The sequence below is a fragment of the Scyliorhinus torazame genome, chromosome 14, assembly GCF_047496885.1.
Source record: "Scyliorhinus torazame isolate Kashiwa2021f chromosome 14, sScyTor2.1, whole genome shotgun sequence".
Classification (NCBI taxonomy): domain Eukaryota; kingdom Metazoa; phylum Chordata; class Chondrichthyes; order Carcharhiniformes; family Scyliorhinidae; genus Scyliorhinus; species Scyliorhinus torazame.
This window is the reverse complement of record NC_092720.1, coordinates 48220967-48246423: the sequence shown is the minus strand read 5'-3', so window position 1 is coordinate 48246423 and position 25457 is coordinate 48220967. Positions and strand designations below refer to the sequence as shown.

At 45.3% G+C, this 25457-nt stretch overlaps 1 protein-coding gene across 2 annotated transcripts in view; it reads left to right on the top strand.

Moving 5' to 3' along the window:
• Positions 1-25457, top strand: part of LOC140389708 (uncharacterized) — a 287989-nt gene that overhangs the window by 253668 nt on the left and 8864 nt on the right. For both annotated transcript variants that reach the window (XM_072474126.1, XM_072474125.1), the window contains 7 exons: positions 4214-4308; positions 8824-8882; positions 11013-11209; positions 11706-11874; positions 12878-13066; positions 13971-14014; positions 16087-16193. In XM_072474126.1, coding sequence (XP_072330227.1) covers positions 4214-4308; positions 8824-8882; positions 11013-11209; positions 11706-11874; positions 12878-13066; positions 13971-14014; positions 16087-16193 — 860 coding nt within the window. The remainder of the gene's footprint in view (positions 1-4213; positions 4309-8823; positions 8883-11012; positions 11210-11705; positions 11875-12877; positions 13067-13970; positions 14015-16086; positions 16194-25457) is intronic.

Below are 25457 nucleotides of genomic sequence, written 5' to 3'. Positions count from 1 at the left end.
TTGTTCTCATTGCTTTAAAATATGAGTCAGGTATTTTACTTTTGCTGAAATAGGTGATAGTTATCATAGAATAGAATTTACAGTGCAGAAGGAGGCCATTCGGCCCATCGAGTCTGCACCGGCTCTACCCAAGGTCAATACCTCCACCCTATCCCCATAACCCAGTAACCCCACCCAACACTAAGGGCAATTTTGGACACTAAGGGCAATTTATCATGGCCAATCCACCTAACCTGCACATCTTTGGACTGTGGGAGGAAACCGGAGCACCCGGAGGAAACCCACACACACACGGGGAGGATGTGCAGACTCCGCACAGACAGTGACCCAAGCCGGAATCGAACCTGGGACCCTGGAGCTGTGAAGCAATTGTGCTATCCACAATGCTACCGTGCTGCCTATTTTCAGTTACATTATAAAATGTAACTGAAAATAGAAAGAAGATGTTGCCCTCATAAAGCACATTTCACATATTCAAGTTGCCTTGTCTTGGCTTCACATCCAATTAGTCAGCAAGGTCCCACAAAGAGCAAATGATAGTAATGACCTTGTTAGTGAAACATGGTAGTCTGGAAAATCTACAGTGCAACAGAACACATTTTGTTTAGATTAGATGGTGCATCTTTTAATTTTTGTTATCCTTGTTTAGAGTTACAATGTATTTTAAGGACAGTAGGATTAAATCTATTTATGGATGTGTTTTGATCCATTGAAGCCACCCCGCGCTGCCGGTCAGACTGAAGAATCCCAACGGCTGGGGAATTCCAGTCTATGTATAAATTGATTTTTTTTTTTACATACGTTATCCTACTTAGCAGGAGCTATTCTTCTTGGCCTTTTATACATTTGACTGATTCAGGCATGTTAGAGTTTTATCAAAAATTATCAGTTACAACCAGCTCCATGGAACTGAAAAATTGTTAGAATTGTGAATGTAGAGAGAAAATATGTTCTAAAAGGTAGATGGGTTATTATTAGAAATGGTATATTTTAATTATGTCATGGAGCCTTTTTCCTACTAGGCTGACGATATAAGCATTTTTATGGTACAAAGATAAAAGAAAGAGGCTTGTTTCATTTCCTGCAGATTGGAGGGTAGCTCATGTCACTCCAATGTTCAAAAAGGCAGGTAGAGAGAAAGCAGGGAATTATAGACCAGTAAGCCTAACATCAGTAGTGGGGAAAATCTTGAATCCATTATCAAGGACTTTATAGCGAAACAGTTAGAAAGCAGTGGCAGGATCAGCCAGGGTCAGCATGGATTTATGAAGAGGAAATCATGCTTGACAAATCTGTTGGAATTCTTTGAAGATAAGGAGAAATTTCTTCAGCCAGAGAGTGGTGGGTCTGTGGAATTCATTGCCACAGAGGGCGGTGGAGGCCGGGACATTGAGTGTCTTTAAGACAGAAGTTGATAAATTCTTGATTTCTCGAGGAATTAAGGGCTATGGGGAGAGAGCGGGTAAATGGAGTTGAAATCAGCCATGATTGAATGGTGGAGTGGACTTGATGGGCCGAATGGCCTTACTTCCGCTCCTATGTCTTATGGTCTTATGTAACCAGTACAGTTGACAAGGGGGGGCCAGTCAATGTGGTATATTTGGACTTTCAGAAGACGTTTGACAAAGTCCCGCATAAGAGATTATTGTTCAAAGTTAAAGCGCATGGGATTGGGGGAAGTGTATTTAGGTAGATAGAAAACTGGTTGGCAGAGAGGAAACAAAGAGTAGGAATTAACGGGTCCTTTTTAAATTGGCAGACAGTAACTAGTGGGGTGCCACAGGGATCGGTGCTGTGACCCCCGCTATTCACAATATACTAATAATTTGGATGAGGGAACAAAATGTAACATCTCAAAGTTTGCAGATGATACCAAGTTGGGTGGGAGGGTGAATGACGAGGATGCAGGGATTCTACAGCATGATCTGGACAGGTTGGCCGAGTGGACAAATCAATGGCAGATGCAGTATAATTTGGATAAATGTGAAGTTATTCACTTTGGAAGCAAAAAACAGGAAGGCACATTACTACCTGAATGGTTGTAAATTGTGAGAAGGGAGCGTGCAGCGGGACCTGGGTGTCCCTGTGCACCAGTCGCTGAAGGTAAGCATGCAGGTGCAGCAGGCGGTAAAGAAGTTATGTTATGTTGGTCTTCATTGCGAGAGGTTTCGAGACAAAAGCAGGGATGTGTTGCTGCAATCATACAGGGCCTTGGTGAGGCCACACCTGGAGTATTGTGTGCAGTTTTGGTCTCCTTTTGTGAGGAAGGATGTTCTTGCTCTTGAGGGAGTGCAGCGAAGGTTTACCAGACTGATTCCAGGGACGGCGGGACTGTCATATGAGAAGAGATTGACTCAGTTAGGATAGTTCTCGCTGGAGTTCAGAAGAATGAGGGGGCATCTCATCGAGACTTATAAAATTCTAACAGGACTAGACAGGGTAGATGCAGGGAAGATGTTACCAATGATGGGTGTGTCCAGAACCTGGGGCGTCATTCTCCGCCGGCGGGAGTCTCCGTTCTGCCGGCGCTCGGGGGTTTCCCGACGGCGTGGGGGTGCCCCACAATGGGAAACCCCATTGACCGGCCGGTGTTACGGAGACTCCCGCCGGCCGGTCGGCGCAGAAATGTGGCGGGGCGGGTAGGAGAATTTCGCCCCAGGGGTCACAGTCTGAAGATTCAGGGTAAACCATTTCGGACAGAGATGAGGAGACATTTATTCGCCCAAAGAGTGGTGAACCTGTGGAATTCATCACCACGTGAAGTAGTTGATGCTAAAATATTGATTCTATTCAAGAGGTGGCTCGATATAGCACTTGGGGAGAATGGGACCAAAGGCTATGGGGAGAAAGCAGGATTAGGCAATTGAGTTTGATGATCAGCCATTATCGTGATGAATGGTGGAGCAGGCTCGAAAGGGCCAAAAAGCCTCCTCCTGCTCCTATCTTCTATGTATCTATGTATGTATATCATTCTACAATATTATTGTATAATGGAATTTAATGCATTCATGGCCTTTGAGGATTATGTTCCAAACACTCTGGACTTAACCTGATGATGAATGATGGCGATGGGAGGTGATGGTGCAGTGGTATTGTCACTGGACCCGTAATCCAGAGGCCCAGGGAAATGTTCTAGAGACTCAAATCTCAACATGGCATCTCATATATTGAATAATGACCATGAAACCATTGCTGAATGTCGCTAATGTCCTTTGTGGGAGGAAATCTGCTGTCCTCACCTGGCCTCGCCTACATGTAACTCCAGATCCACAGCATTCTGGTTGATTCTTAAAAATGCCCTCTGGCTTGCCAGGCCACTTAACTCAGTTAAAAGGTAACTAGTGATGGGCAATAAATGTTGTTTCATCCAGTGACACCCACGTCACATGAATGAATAAAATATAGTACACTGTAATCCTCAGAGGTCGGAATTGCACTGCATTATCTTACAAGAGCTATAAAAGAACTTTCGGCCGGATTCTCCGAGCCAAAATCACAATCGGCGTGGGGGCAGAGAATGGGCGTCGACGCTGAAATCCGGCTGATGCCGCAAATCGCACGTGTGCATTCCACGCGGTGCAAGTAGGGGACCATTGACAGAGGCCCCCACAGTGATTCGGCAAGCGTTACTGGCCGAGTTCCCGACGGCGTGGTTCTCTCATGGTCCCACCTGTCGGGAACTCGGTGTGGCGGCTGCGGACTCGGTCCGCGGCCGCCCTGGTGGGGGCAGGGGGATCCTTCACTGGGGCGAGGCCTCGCAGACGACCAGGCTATCAATCGGGGGCCACCGATCTGCGGGCACGCACAATCTCGGGGGAGCCTATCTTCTTGGTGCCGGTCCGCAGTGTGGGTTCGCCATGTCGTGCACGGCAGCCAGCGCAGGCCGCTGCTGTGCGCATGAGCGGGCCCCATATCGGCAGATGGAGCTGCGAGGACTATTCCGGGGCCCTGCTAGGCCCCTCCAGGTAGGACAATCACTCTGAATTTTCTTCAGGAAAGTCCAGAGTGATCCGCTCGCGTTTTCACTCTGGAGTGGGAACATAGCTCCATTATTGGAAAATCCCGCCCTTTATCTTTCCCATTAAAAGTTTGCATTGTGAGTGGGTAAAAACATAGAAACAAATTGTCAAGATATTCTTCTTTTACCTCAAGTAGCAATTACATACACAATAATATAAATTGTTGGAAAGTATTTTTTGATTTTGTTTTTCAGCTCTACCAAAGAGATCTGTCAATATTACATTGAGAGTAGAAAATAACAGCAGCAGCTTAGACGATCTATCTCTGAAAAGTAACACCACAAAAAAGGTATCTGATTTTCTAATGCTTGTTAAACATTTGTTTAGTGGAAATCAATAGGATTTCACAGACTATGCATATGTAAATTGTTGTGAGACAATAAATTCTTACAAATGTTCACTGATGTTCTAGAAATGCTTACTGTAATGCTTATTTTTAATCTTTTTAATGTCAGCAGACAGTGGACATGAATTATTTCTCAACATTATAAATGTGGTCCATATTTGGAAGCCAGTGAATAAAGTTGTCACTGGTGCATTTTCAATCTAAGAAGGGCTTCAGAACAGACAGTAAAACGTATGTCAATGGGCCATTGCAGTATCCAGATGTCAGCTCTGACAGAGTGTCAACCAACAATTGGCATCTCAATAAAAGTTGAATGATATCTGTTGAGAAAAGTGAACAATAGTTAGAGATATTTAACTCTCTGGGCCATAACGTCCAAGCTGCCAGGGTCGGAATTGGGGCACCTTCCCAAGTAAGGGTTTGTATGGGATGTACAAACTTGCCCAGGCAATTGTCCTGTGCAGGGAACAATCAGAAAATGCTAAATAAATCACACATCACATGGTTACAAAAAGAGTCACCCTGAAAATGTTAGAAGAATTAAAACCTCTTCTAACTTCTGGTTAACTATTGTAAAGACCAAGACTGAAACCTCTTGGGATTCCCAAGATTTTGATCACAAACCGAACCCATGGGGGTCTCCCTTATCCCCGATTAATAACTCCCATGATATCCACTGCCCCCACTAACCCCTTGGTATTCCTATCCCCACATTCACCATGGCCCATGGGATTCCCCTGATCCAACCAGATCACCCCCATCACACCCAACTGTATCCCTCCCCAAATATAGACCCAACACTCTTGCACCCATACCCAATCTGACCGGACATACCCCCAAGCTCCGACAACCCTCAACCTCTTTCCCTTCCGACCTCAACTCCCCCACCCCTCATACCTCAAACGCCTCCATAGTCTGCAACACCTGGTGGCTCCATCCCAATTTCCGACCTCTGCAGTAACCCCCTCCCTAAGGTCCTATCCGCTCCACTATCCGAGGTCACCCCCCCTGCGCCCTGATGCTTGACCCCCATGCAACCCTCAGCCCCCCACCACTGAGGTCCAACCCACCCCTCCCCAGGGTCCTAACCCCAGCTGCCCCTAATGTCCGACCCCCACCCCACCCCTACCCTCTCTCTCAAGGTCCAATAAACCCCCTTACCCTTCACCCCGAGGCCTGATTGCCATTCCAAATCAGTTTCAGACCAATATGATTAAGCTTTCACAAATCTGAATGAAAGGTAATATCCAGAAAGTCAGAGGTCAACTTTCCGTGATAGAATGAGAACTGTTTAGAACAGGCTTTTTCTTCCAAACAGTTTTCTCATTTTGTATTCCTCTTGCCTCACTACATTTTTGGAATGTGCCCATTGTCCTCAATAAAACACCTGAGCCAAAATGAAACATAAGCTATTGTCGTGATTTAACTAAATAGGAATAGGAACAAAGTCTCAAAGCAAGCAGGTTTAGCCGCATGTTTCCTGGCACTCACAGCGCTGAGAAACACAACGCTGTTAAGCGGCACTCTGGTTAGACAGGAGACCTCAGCGGGGAACGCACGGCCAAGGCCGCACTAAGCCCCATTTTCTGCATGGAGGAGCTTCACTCGCTGGAACTCCTCAGTGCAGTGAGAGATCAGGATGTCGTTTTTAAAAGGGGTCCCAATCTCTGGACCCCCCAATGTGACCCCTGACCCCATCCAAGCCCCAACACACTATCTTTCAGGCGGTCCCCTGTTCCCTGCCACCTGGGCAACTTGACAGTGCCAGGCTGCCACCCAGGTGACACTGCCAGGCTGACAGTGCCAGGGTGGCATCTGGCACCAGAAGAGCCAGGTTACCACCCTGCCTAAAGGGCATGTGCCTGGGGGCCTCCAATCGTTTGGTGTTCCTTCTGGTGCCCAGTTTGTGGAGACCAGCACTTGCCCAAGCCAAAGGGAATAAATCCCAATGCCTCTGGTGCCTCGGGAAACTCTATATTAAAGTAAGACTAGCTGACTCACTTTGATATTCAGAGTTGCCAAAAGTACATTGCAACTTCTCGTAAGACCGCGTTAGATCTCATGACGTGTTGCGAGCCGGGTAGATCCCAGGAACGGAGATTCCCAGCTTCTATCGGCCACGTTGCACCGCTGCTTTTTGGGTGCAGGGTGGCCGTTCAATCACACCCATAATGTTTTCCAGCATCAATTAGCTTTTTCTAATTTTGAATTTAAAGCACCTAATTCATTTTTTTTCCAATTGAGGGTCAATGTAGTGGAGCCTACCTTGCACATCTTCAAACTCCACACGGACAGTGACCTGGAGCCAGGATCGAACCCGGGTCCTCAATGCCGTGAGGCAGCAGTGCTAACCACTGTGCTGCCCATCCAGCATTAATTACATTTCATTAGTTGAACCATGCTGAAGTAATAATTTGGTTTATAATTCTTAACTTCAATTTTTTTAAATATAAGTTAAGTAACTGTTCCCATCCTGTTCCTGCCATTGCTGTGACCTCATAGGTTATCCCTGGCCTTACCACTAAACAATTCTTATGTTCACTGAGTCCTGTAATAGGGAATGTAGGAGCATTTTCAAGATCTGTGTATTGAGTCAGCTTTCACGTGGGGTTCTTCCCTGTGGCTCAACTCAGCACCGAGAGCAACAGACACATCAACACTCTGGATAAGCCGGTTTTATTTTCCCAAGCTTGAGTTCGTGTACACGAGAGATGAGATCTGGATGCTTGCCAAGATCTATCTACTAAACACTGATTAAAACACATCAATTATACAATTTCCAAAAATCAATAGCCCACCAAAGTTGGACTCGATCCAATCCATTAAGCTGTCACGTTCAAACTTTAGCCAATCAAATTGCAATCAACCCACGATTGAACCTCATCTTGTTACTTGTTGTTTACCAAAGGTTTTTATGTCAATTTTAAAAAAAATTTAGAGTACCCAATTCATTTTTTCCAATTAAGGGGCACTTTAGTGAGGCCGCAAGGCTAACCCACTGCGCCACCGTGCTGCCCTTTTATGTCAATTTTAAGTTATTTTCTTCCTGCGCACCCTTTGTTCACTAGGGACAGGATCGGTGGGCTCTGATCGCGGGCCAGGCCACCTTTGGGGTACCTCCAGGGGCCAGATCCTCCCCGCGCCCCCCCCCCCCCCCGAGGACTCCGGCGGCGGCCCGCGGAGCCAGGTCCCACCGGTAAGTATCTGTTGTAATTTACGCCGGTGGGACTGGCTGTAAACAGGCGGCCACTCTGCCCATCGCTGGCCGCAGAATCGCCGTGGGCGCTGCTGCCAACGGCCCCCGACCAGCTCGCCGCGATTCCCACCTCCGCCAAATCCCCGGCACCGGAGAATTCGGCAGCAACGGGGGCGGGATTCACGGCGCCTCCCAGCGATTCTCCGACCCGGTGGGGGGTCGGAGAATCGCGCCCCTTGAGAGTGAAACGCTGGGGGACATAGTCCCATTTTGGGAGCATCCAGCCCACCAGTTGTATTCTCCACAAAAATATTCAAATAAGAAATTGTTCATATTTTTTCAAGCAAATACTTAGTTTAATTAACTGCTGCATGGTATACAGCAGTGTTCTTCAAACTTTTTTTTCGGGGACCCATTTTTACCAACCGGCCAAACTTCGGGACCCAACCCGGCTGACCTTCACAACGCAACCCACCCGAACTTTGCGACCCACGCCGGCCGACCTGAGTGACCCACCATTTTGTCTTACCTTGCTTGCTGCTGATAAAAATGGAGGAAATGGTTTTGGGTCCCTTTGGCCCTCGTACACGCTCCTCCAATGGAACCTGTTGGATGAAGATGAAGCCTTTGGGTGTCGGAAAGTATGGAGTCTCCACCTGTCCAAAGTTCTGAATTTTTTCCTGTAAAATTTTATTAAATAAAACCCCCCCGAACTTGTAAAAATAAAATAAAATGAATAAAATAAATGAAAAAATTTAAATTGAATGAATAAAATAAATGAATAAAACCCCCCCGAACTTGTAAAACAAAAAGCTGCAACCGTTTAAAAAAATAGCGGCCGCACTGCGCATGCGCGCCCGATCATCATGTGCGCAATGCGGGCGAATTTTTTTTACATGTTCACAGCCATTTTAAAGGCCGCTTGCAGCCGGCGTTATTAATTGCTGGCTGCTGTGTGGGGATTTGCACGATCTGGAGCGCCGCGAAGGACGACTCCGCAACCCTCCCGACACCCGCCCGCCACCCACCCGTGGGTCGCGCCCCCGAGTTTGAAGAACACTGGTGTACAGAATGTACAGTGCTGTCACCACAGGGTGTGATCCAAGGTTTTATTGTAGATTATTTCAAAGAATCTGATAGTTTCTTAAATATTTTACAAAGAGTATGTAATACAGTTTCTAATTGCAATATTAGTTTACCTGATAATCAGAGTCAGAATATGAAGATAAATATTTAGCCAGCTGTTCCTTTAAATTTTTCAGGTTCATGAAATTCTGACGGAGGTGAAATATTTTTTCAATGATTCAGATTATGTTTTCTGGTTGGTACAATTTTACTTTTTAATCAATATTCTTATAACACACAATCGTACAATAAAGTATTATCAAGTCAAACATGAGTAACCCTTCTGCTGATTACCACTCTCTTCCCCCCCCCCCCCAACCCCCGATGTATCAGTATTCCCCCATGTAGAACATCACTTGGAAGAAGCACTGAGGGTGCTTTGATTGGCAGATTTCAATGTCCATCACCAAAAGTGTCATGGTAAAATTGAACACGCTCCAGGTTTTTACTTTCATTTCAATGTCTTCCCATTTTTCTCCCCAAATCCTTTCTTATCAAGGTGAACAAATTGATATTCCCTTTTATTTGGGCAGGTAAGAATTCCAGAATCCATATTGTTATGCTGCAAAGGGATAGACAGTCAGAGGGCTTGGCACTCCCAAATTTATTGTTTTATTATTGGGCCCTTAACATGCAAAAAGGTTGGGGACAAATGGAGGCAGCAGAGTTGTATGCGATCACAATTTATAACCTCACGTCCCAGCATATCTCCCACTCTACCACCAGCACCAAGTCAGGGGATCAACCCTGGTTGAATGAACAGTGTAACAGGCAAATCTAAAAATTAGATGTCAACCTGGTGAAGCTACCAAAAAGCATTACTTGCTTTATTATTATTGTTACAACATGTAACAGACAGACCCAAACAATCCCACAACCAGCATAAAACAGATCTGAGCCCTGCAGTCCTGTCACACCCAGTCATAAATGGTGGCACGGTATCACAGTGGTTAGCACTGTTACTTCACAGCGCCAGGGTCGTATGTCCCCGGTTTCCTCCTACAAGTCCCGAAAGACATGCTTGTTAGGTGAATTGGACATTCTGAATTCTCCCTCAGTATACACGAATAGGTGCCGGTATGTGGCGACTGGTGGATTTTCACAGTAACTTCATTGTTAATGTAAGCCTACTTATGACAATAATAAAGATTATTATTACTATTTTATTATTATTATGGTGCACAATTAAACAACTGACTGGAGGAGCAGACTCCACAAATATTCCCATTCTCAGTGATAGGGAAGCCCAGCACATCGGTGCAAACGTCAAAGCTAAAGCATTTGCAGTGATTTTTAGCCAGAGATGTCGGGCGCGATTCTCCGAGCCCCGCGCCGGACCAGAGAATCGCCACAACCGCGCCATGACGCCCCGATGCCGGCGCCCGATTCTCCGAGGTGCATGCGCAGGATTGAGTTGCCCCAACTGCGCATGCACTGGTTGGCGTGGTGCCCATTTGGTGCCTCGTAAGGAGGCTGGAGCGGCATGAACCACTCCAGTGCCATGCTGGCCCCCTGTGGGGTCCAGAATAGGTCGTGCCCGCGCCCTGTTCACACCGTCGTGAAACGCGATGGCGTTCACGACGGCGCGAAGACTTGGCATAAATATCGGAGAATCACGCCCGTCATGTGGATGATCCATCTTTGCCTCCTCTTGAGGTCCCCAGCTTCACAGATGCTAATATAAAATCAAAAACTGTGGATGCTGGAATCTGTAAAAAACAGAAGTGCTGGACAAATTCAGCCGGCCTGGCAGCATCTGTGGAGAAAGAAAATAGAGTTGACATTTCAAGTCCGTAGGGCTCTTCTTCCGAGCTATTGTGAATGTAGAAACGGTTACAAGAATGGCTCCAAGGAGTCACACGGGTAAATTCGAGAAGCTGGGATTGTTCTTCGAAAAGAAAGGAGATATTTTAGATATATTCAAAATAATGAGAGATCTGGACAGAGCAGATAGAGATTGACAATTTTCCTCTATGAAAAGATCGAGAACCAGAGAATAGATATAAAGTGATTGGCAAAAGAGTCAAAGGCAACATGAGGGGGAACCTTTTTTGCACAAGGAGTGATTAGAATATGGAACACACTGCCTGAAAGGCTGATGGAGGATGTCACAGTCATGGCTTTCAAATGGGAATGGGATAAGTGCCTGGAAGGGAAAAGTTTGCACGGCTACAGGAAAAGAGGGAGGAGTGGGAGTATCTAAATTGATCTTGCAGAGAGCCAGTATGGGCCGATGGTCAAATGGTCTCTCACTGTGGTGTAATCATTATGATCCTCCGATATGTAAACAACTTGACTAATTTATTACTCTGCTGCATACCAACAGGTCAAAAGGAGAAAGAGTAACGACTGCTGTTGTTTCATTATTCAATTACAATGGAAATAAAACTACAATTGATTTCCTAAATGATGATTTGCATGAAGCAATTCGAAATGCTTTTAATGATAGGTTGACTCAGCGTGTTGTGGTGAACATTAAGTTTGACCGTTTAAATGAAGCAGACATTCAAGATATAACTAAATGTAAGTGTAAGATTTTGACATTTGATATTTGATATATGATAACAATGCTTATCAGATTTATTTCAAATTGGATTTGGTGTCCAGCTGACCCCAGGACTAATACAAAAGTATCAAAAGAGAGAGTAGCTGTAATCGACGATATGGATGCAATCATCAATTACTGTTTTAATCATTTTTGAAACACCCAACTTTTATACAACAATCTTTAGCTGGTTTCGTCGGCTTCTTATTTATAATGTATGAAAGTAACTGATCCTTCAACAATTGCCACTATTTAAGAAGGCAGCACCAATCATCTTCTGAAGGGAAATTAGGGATGGGCAGTAAATACTGGCCGAGCCAAGCTGTGACACCCATATCTCATGAATGAAAAGTAAACAGATATTTTAAATGTTTCTCTTCCATAACATTACCCTTAATATCGACCATAATCCAATATCAGTACAATATTTCACTTGACACATTGGCTAAAAATACTGATTGATTTATTTTACAGTATCAAACAATGACCTAATGAATTACTTCAACTGTAACAACACTGAATTTGCTGGTTACATAGCTCGATGGGATGACCAAATTGGAGTGATTTGCCAATCTCCCTGTGAAATGAATTACTGTCTCAATCAGGGAATATGCCAACATCTGCTGACTGGACCTTTGTGCAAGTATGAAATCCTTAATTTAAAAACATCGGGCACTTCCTTATGAAAGTACAAGGAAATTGTAAAGTGAAATAAAAATTCCACCCAACATCTCTTCCTCAAAATCTAATCCTCACCCTTTTATAGGTTATTCAAAATTCTAGTCAGTGAAACATGTCCACAAAAATAAAGACCAGAAATTACTGGAAATACTCAGCAAGTCAGGTATTGTTGGAAAGGCTTTCAAACGTTTTCAGAAATTACTGAGCTGACCACAACTTTGTTTCTTTAAACATTGTATAATGAAGCAACTAATATAATAGGACAATAAGGTAATGTAGTTCTCATATGGTCCTCTTAATTTATAGAAGGTCTTCAAATATTGGATTATATATCGTTAAACAGACAGGTTTACCTAATTGTTCAGTCTGCATGGTGCAGGGACAACCTGCCCCCAAAATGAGAATCCCTAGTGGCTATTCATTCCAGTGTGAGGAAGGGTGGTGTCCTCAGGAATATCTATTCTGGTACCCACCTTAGGATCCTGGCTAGGATTTAGCCTATAGAGTCTCAAAGAAAGGACAGTGCTTTTTTAACTTTCAACTTGTAGCTCATTTACAACTGGAGTCATTGTATTGGAAAAGCTGTGGAAACTCCCAAAGTTGGAAGGCTTTGTTCAGCTGCATCTCCACCTCCAACTCCATGTCCTCAGGGACAAATACCTTGTTTGAGGTGGTGGGGACTTCTACCCCACCACCCATCTCTGCAACAAAAGCCATCGGGAATTCTCATGCTTTACGTTTCCAAATTATAATTTACTTACCTATCCATAATCAACAAACATGAAAACGGAAATAGTAATTATTGTGATGGTAGAGTTTTATGGCCAGTGCCCTTGACATGGTTAACCTCAATCTTTCATAATTATAAAATGAGGAGCTTCCAAAGAAATGGTTTAAACCATAACGTGTCTCACTATTTGGAATTTCAATAACAGTGCCTAATGCTGTTTAGTGTTTATTTCCAGATGTGTTCCACGCACAGTTTATTTCAGTTCTGGAGATCGCTGTGAAAACATATCCTTGAACCTCGGGGCATTTTTTGGCATTCTATTTGGAGCCTTAGCTTTCCTGCTCTTACTGATGTTGGTCATATTTTTCATTGTATGGAAATGCAAGAAATCTGGAAGAGAAAAACTCGTAAATGACAGCAGCAGGTATACTATACTGTTTTATATCTCCGGGAATATTGCAGGGGTTATACAAAATGTTGCTACTTTTCTATCTTAGACTGTGTGCAGAATTACAACAGAGTTTTCAAACCTAATGGGGACAGTTATTTAATATTTATCACCAAACGATGAATCATAAAATTATGCCATATATTAATGTTACACTGCCAAAGTATCTGAATTCAAACTGTTAAAACAAAATCTGAATATAGATTTAATTTGACTGTTTTGTACACATTTACATATATTTGTAGATGAAAATGCAATAGTGCCGATATAAAAGTCCACTATAACCTGTGAATTAATTTCAACTTTTGGGAAGTGAAATACTGGTCCAGTTCAAGATAAAAATAAGGAAGGTTTGCAGTCAAGGGACCCAGAATCCCCGCCCCACCACCAAAATAGAAAAGGATCATGTCTAAAAGAATTTTCTGGATATCCCAACAATTCTGCTTTTTACATCTTCTGTTGGGCTCCATAGCCCTTCGGCTTTTGAGATTTGTAAAAATGTTTGAAATATTTGCAAGGACAAGGTGATCAGTTCCAGAGGGGATCATCAACTTCCTTAAGAGACTTGCATGTTCCATTGGGATCAGAATCTCGCTGGGCTGCCTTTTGCTGAAAATACAAAACAATTGCTGACATACCTTTGCAAGCTTCATTTTGCAGATGTACCCATATTTAGCCCAAGGTAGGGGTTCCAACAGAATGGATTTCCCAACAATTCCTAACCCTTAGAGAATTAAAATGGTCGGAATCATAAGGCTAAATTGAAAATAATTCTTTATTTCTCAGAGTAGTCATTAATAACCCAGAACATGATTTACTAGTTATAATGTTCCCTTTGTCTCATTACGATTTACTGACAGCTCAGAATTTTGTTTTACAGCATCGAAGATATCCACACGTCATTCTCCATTCAAAATCATCCATGTGAGTATTAGAATTATCAGCTTCGACGTTTACGCCTCAGACTCCAGTTGAGCTTTGTGTCTCTCATCATGTGTAACTCAGCCATTGTAAAGCTGTTTAATTTATTTGATTGGATGTTTGTTTAAGATGTAGAGCGGAATTTTGCATTCCGCGCAGACAAATCAGGCTGGGTGGGACTGATATCCAGTCGGGCCTTCATATGTACCCTATTAACGGGATTCAAAATTATTCCACACCCGCCTCTGCCGTGATTGGTGACCCTCCATCATGTGTGGGGGGGAGGGGGGGGGGGAGTGGAAAATTCCATCTGCAATGTAACCTATAGGATTCATGAATAGTGGGTGGTTCATTTCTGTTATATTTGCAAAAAAAGTAATTATATTAGTTTAATACTAAGCGTTCCATTATCCTTTTGGTAATAAGACCTAATAGAGTAGAAACTCACAAGTTGACCAGACCTCCTAACTTGACCATGGGCACGATATTACACTCCCTCTCTGGCAGGTAAGTGTAAAATTTGTCAGCTGACTTTCCTGACAGATTCCCACTCGCCCGGACCTCTCCACAGTTTTACACTGAGTCAGCTGAGGCCACAGTTGAGGCCCCCAAAGTAGCCAATTATTGATCACTTAAGGTCTGTTTCCCATCCCAGTTTCCCCGGCGACACCCCAATCCCCTCTGTCCACCCACTCTGCCCTATCCTGAGACTTCCAAAACTGACTGTTCCTGAAAACCCGGGATTTGGGCTTCGGGGACTGCTTGCAGTACCAGTCCTTGTTACTGCAGCTTCTGGTGTTGCACACACCGTGGAACTGTCAGCTAATCAGATTGTCCGACAGCTCTCTCAGGCAAAACTTCCTTTCCAGTGAGGGACAGAAGTCCCTTCTCCTGACAATTAACACTCGTTGGAGCGTGAGATCACAGCGGAGTAGGCAGTGTTGGCGGGGATGCGGCAGATGGCAGAAAGGAAAACCCTGCCATCCTATCAATCCTGTCCCATGTTGTAAAGTTGACTCTCTCTTTCTTTAAATCCTGGTTTAAAATTATCAGGAAATCAACTTAGTCCCATTAACTCAAAAGTCCCTCGTATTCGGAGACTGGATTTAATAATATAATAATAATCATTTATTGTCACAAGTAGGCTTCAGTGAAGTTACTTTTGGGCAACAGTTCAGAGGTTTGGGGCATGAGATGAAGCAGGAGTTTCCCAGAATCTGCCACCAGTTTCAGAACTTCCAGCTGGAAGTAACAACAACAATGGAAATTGTCTGACCAGAGTTGGGCAGCTCATTTAAATCTGACAGTAATGAAGGAAAAATATGCTCAGGAAAGGGGGCCTCTCCCAGGAAAGCCATGCCCATGACCCAAACGATCCACCCAGAGGGGCTCTCCCTCCATCTCAAGGGGCCTAACTACTTTGGCCTGAATTATTTAACTTCAACACATGCCTTTGAGAGCTCCTCCATGTGCTCAGCTCTCCTGGTTGTGCTGCCATGATTACAAAGTTGCTGGTCCTCTGATTGGACCAGCAGCATCGAGGGGCAGCAACAGCGAGTGCAAAGTCAGCCAATTAGGAGGCTGATTTCAGGAAGAGTGTGCCATGGGGCATGTTGAAAGTTAAGTATGGGCTTGGGATTGTCATTTGTTCCCAATGTCAGTGCCCCAAAGCCCATAGTAAAATCCCGCCTGTCAATTGCTAAAGAGTAGAGGGGAATTTTAAGAGAAAGAGCTACCTTGCTCAATGTAGACCAGCTAGTTGTAATGGGCAAGGACAAAGTCAAACCTTAGCCAGCATCACCAACCACACGACAGCAGAAAGAAACGCAACATCTTTCAGCAACCATTTAAGTTACTGCCAGTAACACTGGCATAATAAGTGATTCCGATATGCATAAAATACATTGGACATGTGTTCTGAACCTTCTGGTGTTCTTTTTATGTATTGTAAACGTATTATTAAAAAAATGTCACATTATTTATTTTTTTGGTGCCTTGAGCTTGCATAACTGTCCACTGAAACTTAATGATTGCCTATTAAATATAATTTTAATGTCATTTATTTACCATTTCAGTTTCTTCCAAGATGAAAAGTACCTACATCTTGCCTTCTTTGGGTGATAAGGATCTGACTCCTGTGGGCTGGAAACCAAATTTTGATCATGTCAACCCAGCTGCAGAGGTATTAAATCACACAGAATTCAGCATTGCTTCTCAAAATGATGTGTATAATGTACAGTTGGAAAATAACAGGCATTTTTCTATGGCATAGTTTGAATAGTTTTGAATCCTGTTTCAGTAATATGGTTGTTAAAGAACTAATGCCACAATCGATACTATTGTGCTGATTCTCACTTTCAATCTGACATAAAAGGGAACAAGCACAGTCGAGACTTTAGTGCTCCATGTTTAGACTAAGCCTAAGGTATAAAAGTGATAATCTTTACTTGAGTGCAAAAGAACAACTGCCCTAAATGGTCCAGGCTTCACTATCTTACTCTACATTTTTATTGCTTCATTGGCCTGCAACATCCACTGAGTCACAATCTCTATCGGATTGCCACTCTCGCCAGACTTAACCATTCTGGGATTCATCAGCCCCTGGGCTGGATTCTTCAGTTCCCAGCCGCGTGTTTCTAGACAGCGTGCCATTTGCAGGCACCGAGATTCTATCTTACCCATTGAAACCGCCCTATGCTGCCAGAAAACCCGCTGGCAGGAGTGTGCTGCCAGAGAGAAAAGTGAATCACTACGGTCGGAGAATTCCGCCCCCTGTCTTGCCCAACCTTCCTCACTCAGGCTGGGTGAGACAGGAGCAGCGAAGCTCTCCCTCGGCATGATCATCGTGGAGCAACTGGGGCACAATGTACAGGGAGCAGGTAAGAAATCTCAGGGGGGGGGGGGGGGGTGGGGGGGGTGATATCAGTCAGAACCGGCCGATGGGTTGAGGCAGGGGGGTGGCCAGCATCACCAACCACACGACAGCAGAAATAAACGCAACGTCTTTCTTCCCTTCAATTCCGACGGGTAACCCAGCAACCATTTAACTTACTGCCAGTAATACTCGCATAATAAGTGATTCCGTTATGCATAAAATACATTGGATGTGTGTTCTGAAACTTCTGGTGTTCTTTTGATCGTAAGCATAGTATTAAAAAAAAATGTCACTTATTATTATTTATCTTGGTGCCTGGGTCTGGGTTTTTTAAATAGTTATTCTGGAGATAGAAGTTTTATTTTCTGTCTAACGCTTTCAGAGTAACTATCAGGGTAAAACTGGCAGAACCATCCGAAGTTAGCAATTTAAATCACTTTTGACGGATGGTTCCCAGTGCAATGCAATTGTCCAGAGGATGTTAGCATTTCTGGGAAATTGCCAGTAAATATTTATGTGGGAACTTCCTCGAGGGATTCCCAGCACATCATAGGGGCCTAAATACGACACTAGGGAATGCAGAAGTTATGGGCCATTGTATTTTGCAATTCCATCTCTCTTTCATTCATGCACACAACAAACTACAAAAGTCTATAATAGTTGAAAATGTTTAAATGATTGTCATTATTTAGTATAAATATGAATAAACTATTAGCTGATCTCAAGAAGCTAATGACAGTTTTTATGATTTAAGAAACTGGTATGAATTTCATGAAATAAGCCAATGGTCCCCATGCCACTCCTGGGATTCCTCTTTCCTACTTACGGCATGTGTGCAAGACTCAACTTCCAGTCTGCTCAAATGATCTTTGAGATTTCACTAACTTCATCATATCTTTGAAATCTACCACTGCCCCTAAGGCATTGGAATCCTCGATGTTGTTTGCGACTGTCAACTCCTGTCTGTACCCCTGAGAAGCTAAAACACAGGGGTGCATGAAACCATGGAAGTCAAGAGTGGTCCCTTGGTGGGATGAAATGGCTGAGAAATATCAGATACAGAAAGGCCAGGAACAATGTGAGATAGAGAAAATAGGGAAGTCCAAAACAAAGGATGAGAGATTTCAGAAACAAAATAAGGCGTAAAATTGAGCCACAGCAACAGTGTAAACAAGCTCATAGCTGTTCAACAGTTGATAATTCAATCTGCCCAATCTTCTTTTCATTGAAGTTCTCAAAATGATATTTCAAGCTCTATAGTTCACCATCACTTTTGCTTGGTTTGAAATTAAAAGTTTTGCTAATCATGCTGATTTGCTTCAAGTATGTTTTGCGCTGCTGACTTAGACCCATTTCACACTTTTCTTTCGAAGATCTCATTGTTTCTTTGCTTTAAATTCCTTTCTCTCACTATGTTTAAAAATTGACTGGCCTTTGCTTATCTGAGATTTCCAAGGCCTTTCACATTGCCATGGGTCTGTTCCAAGCTCCATGTTTTCTTTGCACACTCCTTCCTCTAGCATTTTAAAGATTTACTCTGGGTCACAAAAACACTCTGTTATTTCCATAACTCTAGAACTTATTTCATATGACAGAAGACAAAGGGTGGTTGTAGCGGATTGTTTTTCAAACTGGAGGCCTGTGACCAGCAGTGTGCCTCAGGGATCAGTGCTGGATCCACTGTTATTTGTTATTTATATTAATGATATGGATGAGCATTTAGAAGGCATGGTTAGTAAGTTTGAAGATAGTGGACAGTGAAAAAGTTTATCTAGGATTGCAATGGGATCTTGATCAATTAGGCCAGTGGGCCGATGAATGGCAATTGGAGTTTAATTTAGATAAATGTGAGGTGATGCAATTTGGTAGATCGAATCTGTGCAGGACCTACTCAGTTAATGGTAGGGAGTTGGGGAGTTACAGAACAAAGAGATCTAGGAGTATAAGTTCATAGCTCCTTGAAAGTGGAGTCACAGGTGGACAAGGTGGTGAAGAAGGCAATCGACAAGCTAGGTTTTATTGGTCAGAATATTGAATACAGGAGTTGGGACATCTTGCTGAAGTTGTACAAGACATTGCTTAGTAAGGCCACACTTGGAATACTTTTGTTTTATAAATTTAGAGTATTCATAATTTTTTTTCCAATTAAGGGGCAATTTAGCATGACCAATCCACCTACCCTGCACATCTTTGGGTTGTGGGGGTGAAACCCACGCAGACACGGTGGGGGGGGGGACGACAGTGACCCAGGGCCAGGATCAAACCTGGGACCTCGGCGCTGTGAGGCAGCAGTGCTAACCACTGTGCCACCCTCACTGTTGGAATACTGTGTACAGTTCTGGTCACCCTATTATGGAAAGGATATTATTAAACTAGAAAGAGTGCAGAAAAGATTTACTAGGATGCCACCGGAACTTGATGGTTTAGGCTGGATAGACTGGGACTTTTTGCCCTGGAGCGTAGGAGCTCAGGGGTGATCTTGCAGAGGTCTATAAAATAATGAGGGGCATAGATAAGGTAGATAGTCAACATCTTTTTCCAAAGGTAGGGGAGTCTAGAACTAGAGGGCATCGGTTTAAGGTGAGAGGGGAGAGATACAAAAGGGTCAAGAGGAGCAATGTTTTCACACGGAGGGCGGTGAGTGTCTGGAACGAGCTGCCAGATAGTCGAGGCGGGTACAATTTTTTCTTTTAAAAAGCATTTAGACAGGTCTATAGGAAAGCTGGGTAAGAGGGCTGTGGGCCAAATGCCGGCAATTGGGCATGGCTTAGTGGTAGAAACTGGGCGGCATGGACAAATTGGGCCGATGGGCCTGTTTTCGTGCTGTAAACCTCGGTGACTATATCTCCGATACCTTATTTGCATGTTTACGCAATTCATGCAACTTTAGTTTCAAGCTCAAGAGTCCACCCACTCGCTGATCCTATTCCCTATTTGCTCTATATATGTTCTTGAACCTTCCTCCTTACTAATTGGGAGAGCTAGCTCACAGACTAGTCAAGCAACAGCCTGACATAGTTATTCTCACGGAATCATACCTTAAAGATAATGTCCCAGACATCACCATCTCTGGGTAAATCCTGTCCCACCAGCAAGACAGACACAGCAGAGGTGGCGGAACAGAGGTATATAAGTGGGAGGGAGTTGCCTTGGGAGTGTTCACCATCGACACTGGACCCCATGATGACTTATGGCATCAAATCAAACATGGGCAAATAAACCTCCTGCTGGTGACCACATACTGCGCCACCTGCCACAGCTGATGAATCAGTGCTCCTTCATGTTAAGCACCACTTGGTGGCAAGGGTGCATTATGTACTCTGGGTGGGGCTTCAATACCCATACCCAGTGGCTTGCTAGCACTACCGTCCGAGCTGGCCACTGAGCTGCTAGACTCGGGGCACTAATCTCCGGCCGCGTTGGTAGCTCGCTTGACCGGTGAATGTCGGGAAAGCCCTCCAGCGAGCCTCCCAACAGCCTCTATGCCTCGTGTGATTGTCCGACGCCCCACAGGACATCGGAGTCGGAACGCCGCCCCAAATAGACGTGACCAAATGACACTCACAGAAGTAGGTTGTAAACCTATTTAAGACCTACCTGTGCGGGATCCACCGGCCTCCCCAAGGAGGCTGCAGCCGGGTGCCGATCAGTGCTGGTCCAAACAAACATGGACCAGGTGGAACGACACCCAGGGGGTATTCTGGGCCACCAGGCATCCCAGGGTGGTCAGGGTTACCCGAGCACCTAGGCACTGCCCAGCAGGCACCTTGGCACTGCCACCTTGGCATTGCCAAAGTGCCAGGATAGTACTGCCAAGCCAGCAAGAGCACTCTGGGTGCCAGGGTGGCAGTGCAAGGGTGCCCGAATGCCAAGGTTGCACTGCCAAGGGCCAGGGGGCAAGGGCGGCCGTTCACATGAAATGAGGGTGGAGGGGTGGTTTGAAGGGTGAAGGAGTGCAGAGCAGGTAAGAAGGGGCCTTCGGGAAGTTGGGGGGGTGATATGTGGGGTGTCCTGGAAGGGAAGGGGTGCTATAAGGGGGCTTGGGGGGGCCTGAAGAGGGGGCACCCTATAGCGGGGTGTCCTCACTTGATTTCAAACTCACTTAGAAATCGGGGCACCCTTTCAAAATGGCGGCCCAATCTCCGAGTTCAGCTCCCTCAAAGAAATTCTAAGTGTGGCCTAAACCGGTGAGAAACTCCCCAGGGCCCAAAATAGTGACGAAGTGTCATTCCTACTGAGGCTGCAACTGGGCGACAATAGGTGTTGGTCCAAACAAACGTGTCATTGAATAGCGGTGGGGAACTCCCTGAATAATCCACCACAAATTAACTCAGAAATCTTTTAGGAGAATTGAGCCCCAGGTCTGTGGCAGGTGGTGAGGAAACCAATAGGTATGCAGGGTAGGTGGATTGGCCATGCTAAATTGTCCTTTAGTGTCCAAAAGTTCAGGTGAAGTTACTGAGATAGGGTGGGAGCATGGGCCTGGGTAGGGTGCTCTTTCAGAGGGTCATTGCAAACCTGATGGGTCAAATAGCCTCCTACACTGTAGTGATTCTATGAGTCAATAAGAGAGAAAAACATACTTGACTTCAATCTACATGTCGCAGGTGCATCTGTCCATGACAGTATCAGTAGGAATGACCATCACACAGCACACAGTGCTTGTGGAGATGAAGACCCGTCTTTTGAGACTGCCCTCCATTGTGTTGTATGGCTCTACTATCGTGCAAACGGGGATCAATTTCAAATAGGTCTAGCAACTCAAAACATGGTTATGAGGCGCTGTGGACTATTAGCAGCAACAGAATTGTACACAACCATAATCTGTAATCTCATGGCCTAACCAAACCATGGGATCAACAGTGGTTCAATGAGCAATGTAGGAGGGCATGCCAGGAGCAGGACCAGGTGTAATGATATGTATTTTGACTGGGATGTAAAGAGTTAACAAGTTAATGATGATGCTTCTTACCAGTAGAGGGAAATGCAGAACAGTCATATATATATCATGTGACTTTGGGGATTCTGGGAGTCAGGCATGAGAAGGCAGCAGGAAGAGTACCAGGCATGGGAGCAGTTTTATTTGAGAAGTCTGTTAGTTAGAGATAGCATAGTTTAATATAGAAACCTTCTACTTTAGGAATGTGAACAAATCTTAGTTAGTAGTGTAATAAATTTATAGTTTTGTTTGTTAACAAAGCTTTGTGTTCATTATTCACCGCTATGCATCCAAGCCATTCAGATAAAGCAAAATAGAGAACACAACACCAGGCATACCTAAAAATGAAGTCTCCACTTGGTGAAGTTGCAACACAGGACCATGTGCGTGCCAAACAGCACAAGCACCAAATCAGAGACCGAGCCGAGCAATCCCTCAACCAACAGATCAGATCTGAGCTCTGCAATGTTGCTACATCTAGTCATGAATGGTGGTGGACAATTAAATAACCATCTGGAGCAAGAGGCTCCACAAATAATATGATAATAATATTTATTGTCACAGGTAGACTGACATTAACACCGCAATGAAGTTACTGTGAAAAGCCCCTAGTCACCGCATTCCGGCACCTGTTCAGGTACACAGAGGGAGAATTCAGAATGTCCAAATTATATAACAACAGGGGCGAAATTCTCCAACCCCCCGCCGGGTCGGAGAATCGCCGGGGGCTGGCGTGAAACCCGCCCCCGCCGGTTGCCGAAGTCTCCGGCACCGGAGATTCGGCGGGGGCGGGAATCGCGCCGCGCCGGTTGGCGGGGCCCCCCCGCTCGATTCCCCGGATGGGCCGAGGTCCCGCCACTAAAATGCCTGCCCCGCCGGCGTAAATTGAACCAACCACGGTGGGACAATGCAGCGCGGGCGGCTCCGGGGTCCTGGGGGGGGCGCGGGGCGATCTGGCCCCGGGGGGTGCCCCCACGGTGGCCTGGCCCGCGATCGGGGCCCACAGATCCGCGGGCGGGCCTGTGCCGTGGGGGCACTCTTTCCCTTCCGCCTCCGCCACGGTCTCCACCATGGCGGAGGCGGAAGAGACTCCCTCCACTGCGCATGCGTGGGAAACTGTCAGCGGCCGCTGACGCTCCCACGTCAGATGTCATTTCCGCGCCAGCTGGCGAGGCACCAAAGGCCGTTTTCCCCAGCTAGGGGGGCGGAAATTCCTCCGGCGCCGACCTAGCCCCTCAATGTTGGGGCTCGGCCCCCAAAGGGGCGGCACGATGCCAGTCTGATTTGCGTCGTTTTGGGCGCCAGTTGGCGGACATCGCGCCGTTTCCGGAGAAATTCGCCCCAGATCTTTTGGGAGCTGTGGGAGGAAACCGGAGCACCCGGAGGAAACCCACTCAGACCCAGAGAACATACAGAAGGTGACAAGCCGGGAATCAAACCTGGGACCCTGGCGCTGTGAAAAAACAGTGCTTGTCTTCGTAAGAGAAAGAAGGATACTTATGTAAGGCTGAGGAAACAAGGTTCAGACAGGGCACTGGAGGGATACAAGATAGCCAGGAGGGAACTGAAGAAAGGGATTAGGCGAGCTAAGAGAGGGCATGAAAAATCTTTGGCAGGTAGGATCAAGGAAAACCCCAAGGCCTTTTACACATGTGAGAAATATGAGAATGACTAGAGCAAGGGTAGGTCCGATCAAGGACAGTAGCGGGAGATTGTGTATTGAGTCTGAAGGCATAGGCGAGGTCATGAACGAGTACTTTTCTTCAGTATTTACGAATGAGAGGGGCCATATTGTTGGAGAGGACAGTGTGAAACAGACTGGTGAGCTCAAGGAGATACTTGTTAGGAAGGAAGATGTGTTGGGCATTTTGAAAAACTTAAGGATAGACAAGTCCCCCGGGCCTGACGGGATATATCCAAGGATTCTATGGGAAGCAAGAGATGAAATTGCAGAGCCATTGGCAATGATCTTTTCGTCCTCACTGTCAACAGGGGTGGTACCAGGGGATTGGAGAGTGGCGAATGTCGTGCCCCTGTTCATAAAAGGAACTAGGGATAACCCTGGGAATTACAGGCCAGTTAGTCTTACTTCGGTGGTAGGCAAAGTAATGGAAGGGGTACTGAGGGATAGGATTTCTGAGCATCTGGAAAGACACTGCTTGATTAGGGATAGTCAGCACGGAGTAGGTCTTGCCTCACAAGTCTTATTGAATTCTTTGAGGAGGTGACCAAGCACGTGGATGAAGGTAAAGCAGTGGATGTATTGTACATGGATTTTCGTAAGGCATTTGAAAAGGTTCCCATGGTAGGCTTATGCAGAAAGTAAGGAGGCATGGGATAGTGGGAAATTTGGCCAGTTGTGTTGTGTTGGGTGCTCTGGATCCGTGGAACACATACAGGCCACCAACACTTAAAATAGTACAACACTAATTTATTAAGTTAGTAACTGTTGAACATAATTTCACTGTGGGTTAACACGATGTTAGATTAAACTAAAAGGCCTATGCCTGTCCTAACCAGTCTATGCACTCAGCACATGGTGAAGATCTGTGCTGTAAGCTGTAAGCTCTGTCCTTCTGAGAAGCTGCATCCCGAATGAGCGGGAACTCTGATGCCCTCTCTCCATATAGTGAGTGTGCTCTAACTGGTGATTGGCTGCGGTGTTGTGTGTGTTGATTGGTCTTGCTGTGTGTCCATCAGTGTGTGTCTCTGCACCATGATATACTGGTGTACATTATGACAAGTTGGATAACGAACTGGCTAACCGATAGAAGTCAGAGAGTGGTGGTGGATGGCAAATATTCAGCCTGGAGCCCAGTTACCAGTGGCATACTGCAGGGATCAGTTCTGCGTCCTCTGCCGTTTGTGATTTTCATTAATGACTTGGATGAGGGAGTTGAAGGGTGAGTCAGTAAATTTGCAGATGATCCGAAGATTGTGAGGAGGGCTGCTGTCAGCTGCAAAGAGACATAGATAGGATGCATAGCTGGGCTGAGAAGTGGCAGATGGAGTTTAACCCTGAAAAGTGTGATGTTGTCTATTTTGGAAGGACAAATATGAATGCGGAATACAGGGTTAACGGTAGGGTTCTTGGCAATGTGGAGGAGCAGAGAGATCTTGGGGTCTATGTTCGTAGATCATTGAAAGTTGCCACTCAAGTGGATAGAGCTGTGAAGAAGGCCAGTGGTGTGCTAGCGTTCATTAGCAGAGCGATTGAATTTAAGAGCCGTGAGGTGATGATGCAGCTGTACAAAACCTTGGTAAGGCCACATTTGGAGTGCTGTGTGCAGTTCTGGTCGCCTCATTTTAGGAAGGATGTGGAGGCTTTGGAAAAGGTGCAAAGGAGATTTACCAGGATGTTGCCTGGAATGGAGAGTAGGTCTTACGAGGAAAGGTTGAGGGTGCTAGGCCTTTTCTCATTAGAATGGAGAAGGATGAGGGACGACTTGATAGAGGTTTATAAGATGATCACGGGAATAGATAGAGTAGACAGTCAGAGACTTTTTCCCCGGGTGGAACAAACCAATTCAAGGGGACATAAATTTAAGGTGAATAGTGGAAGATATAGGGGGGAATGTCAGAGGTAGGTTCTTTACCCAGAGAGTAGTGGGGGCATGGAATGCACTGCCTGT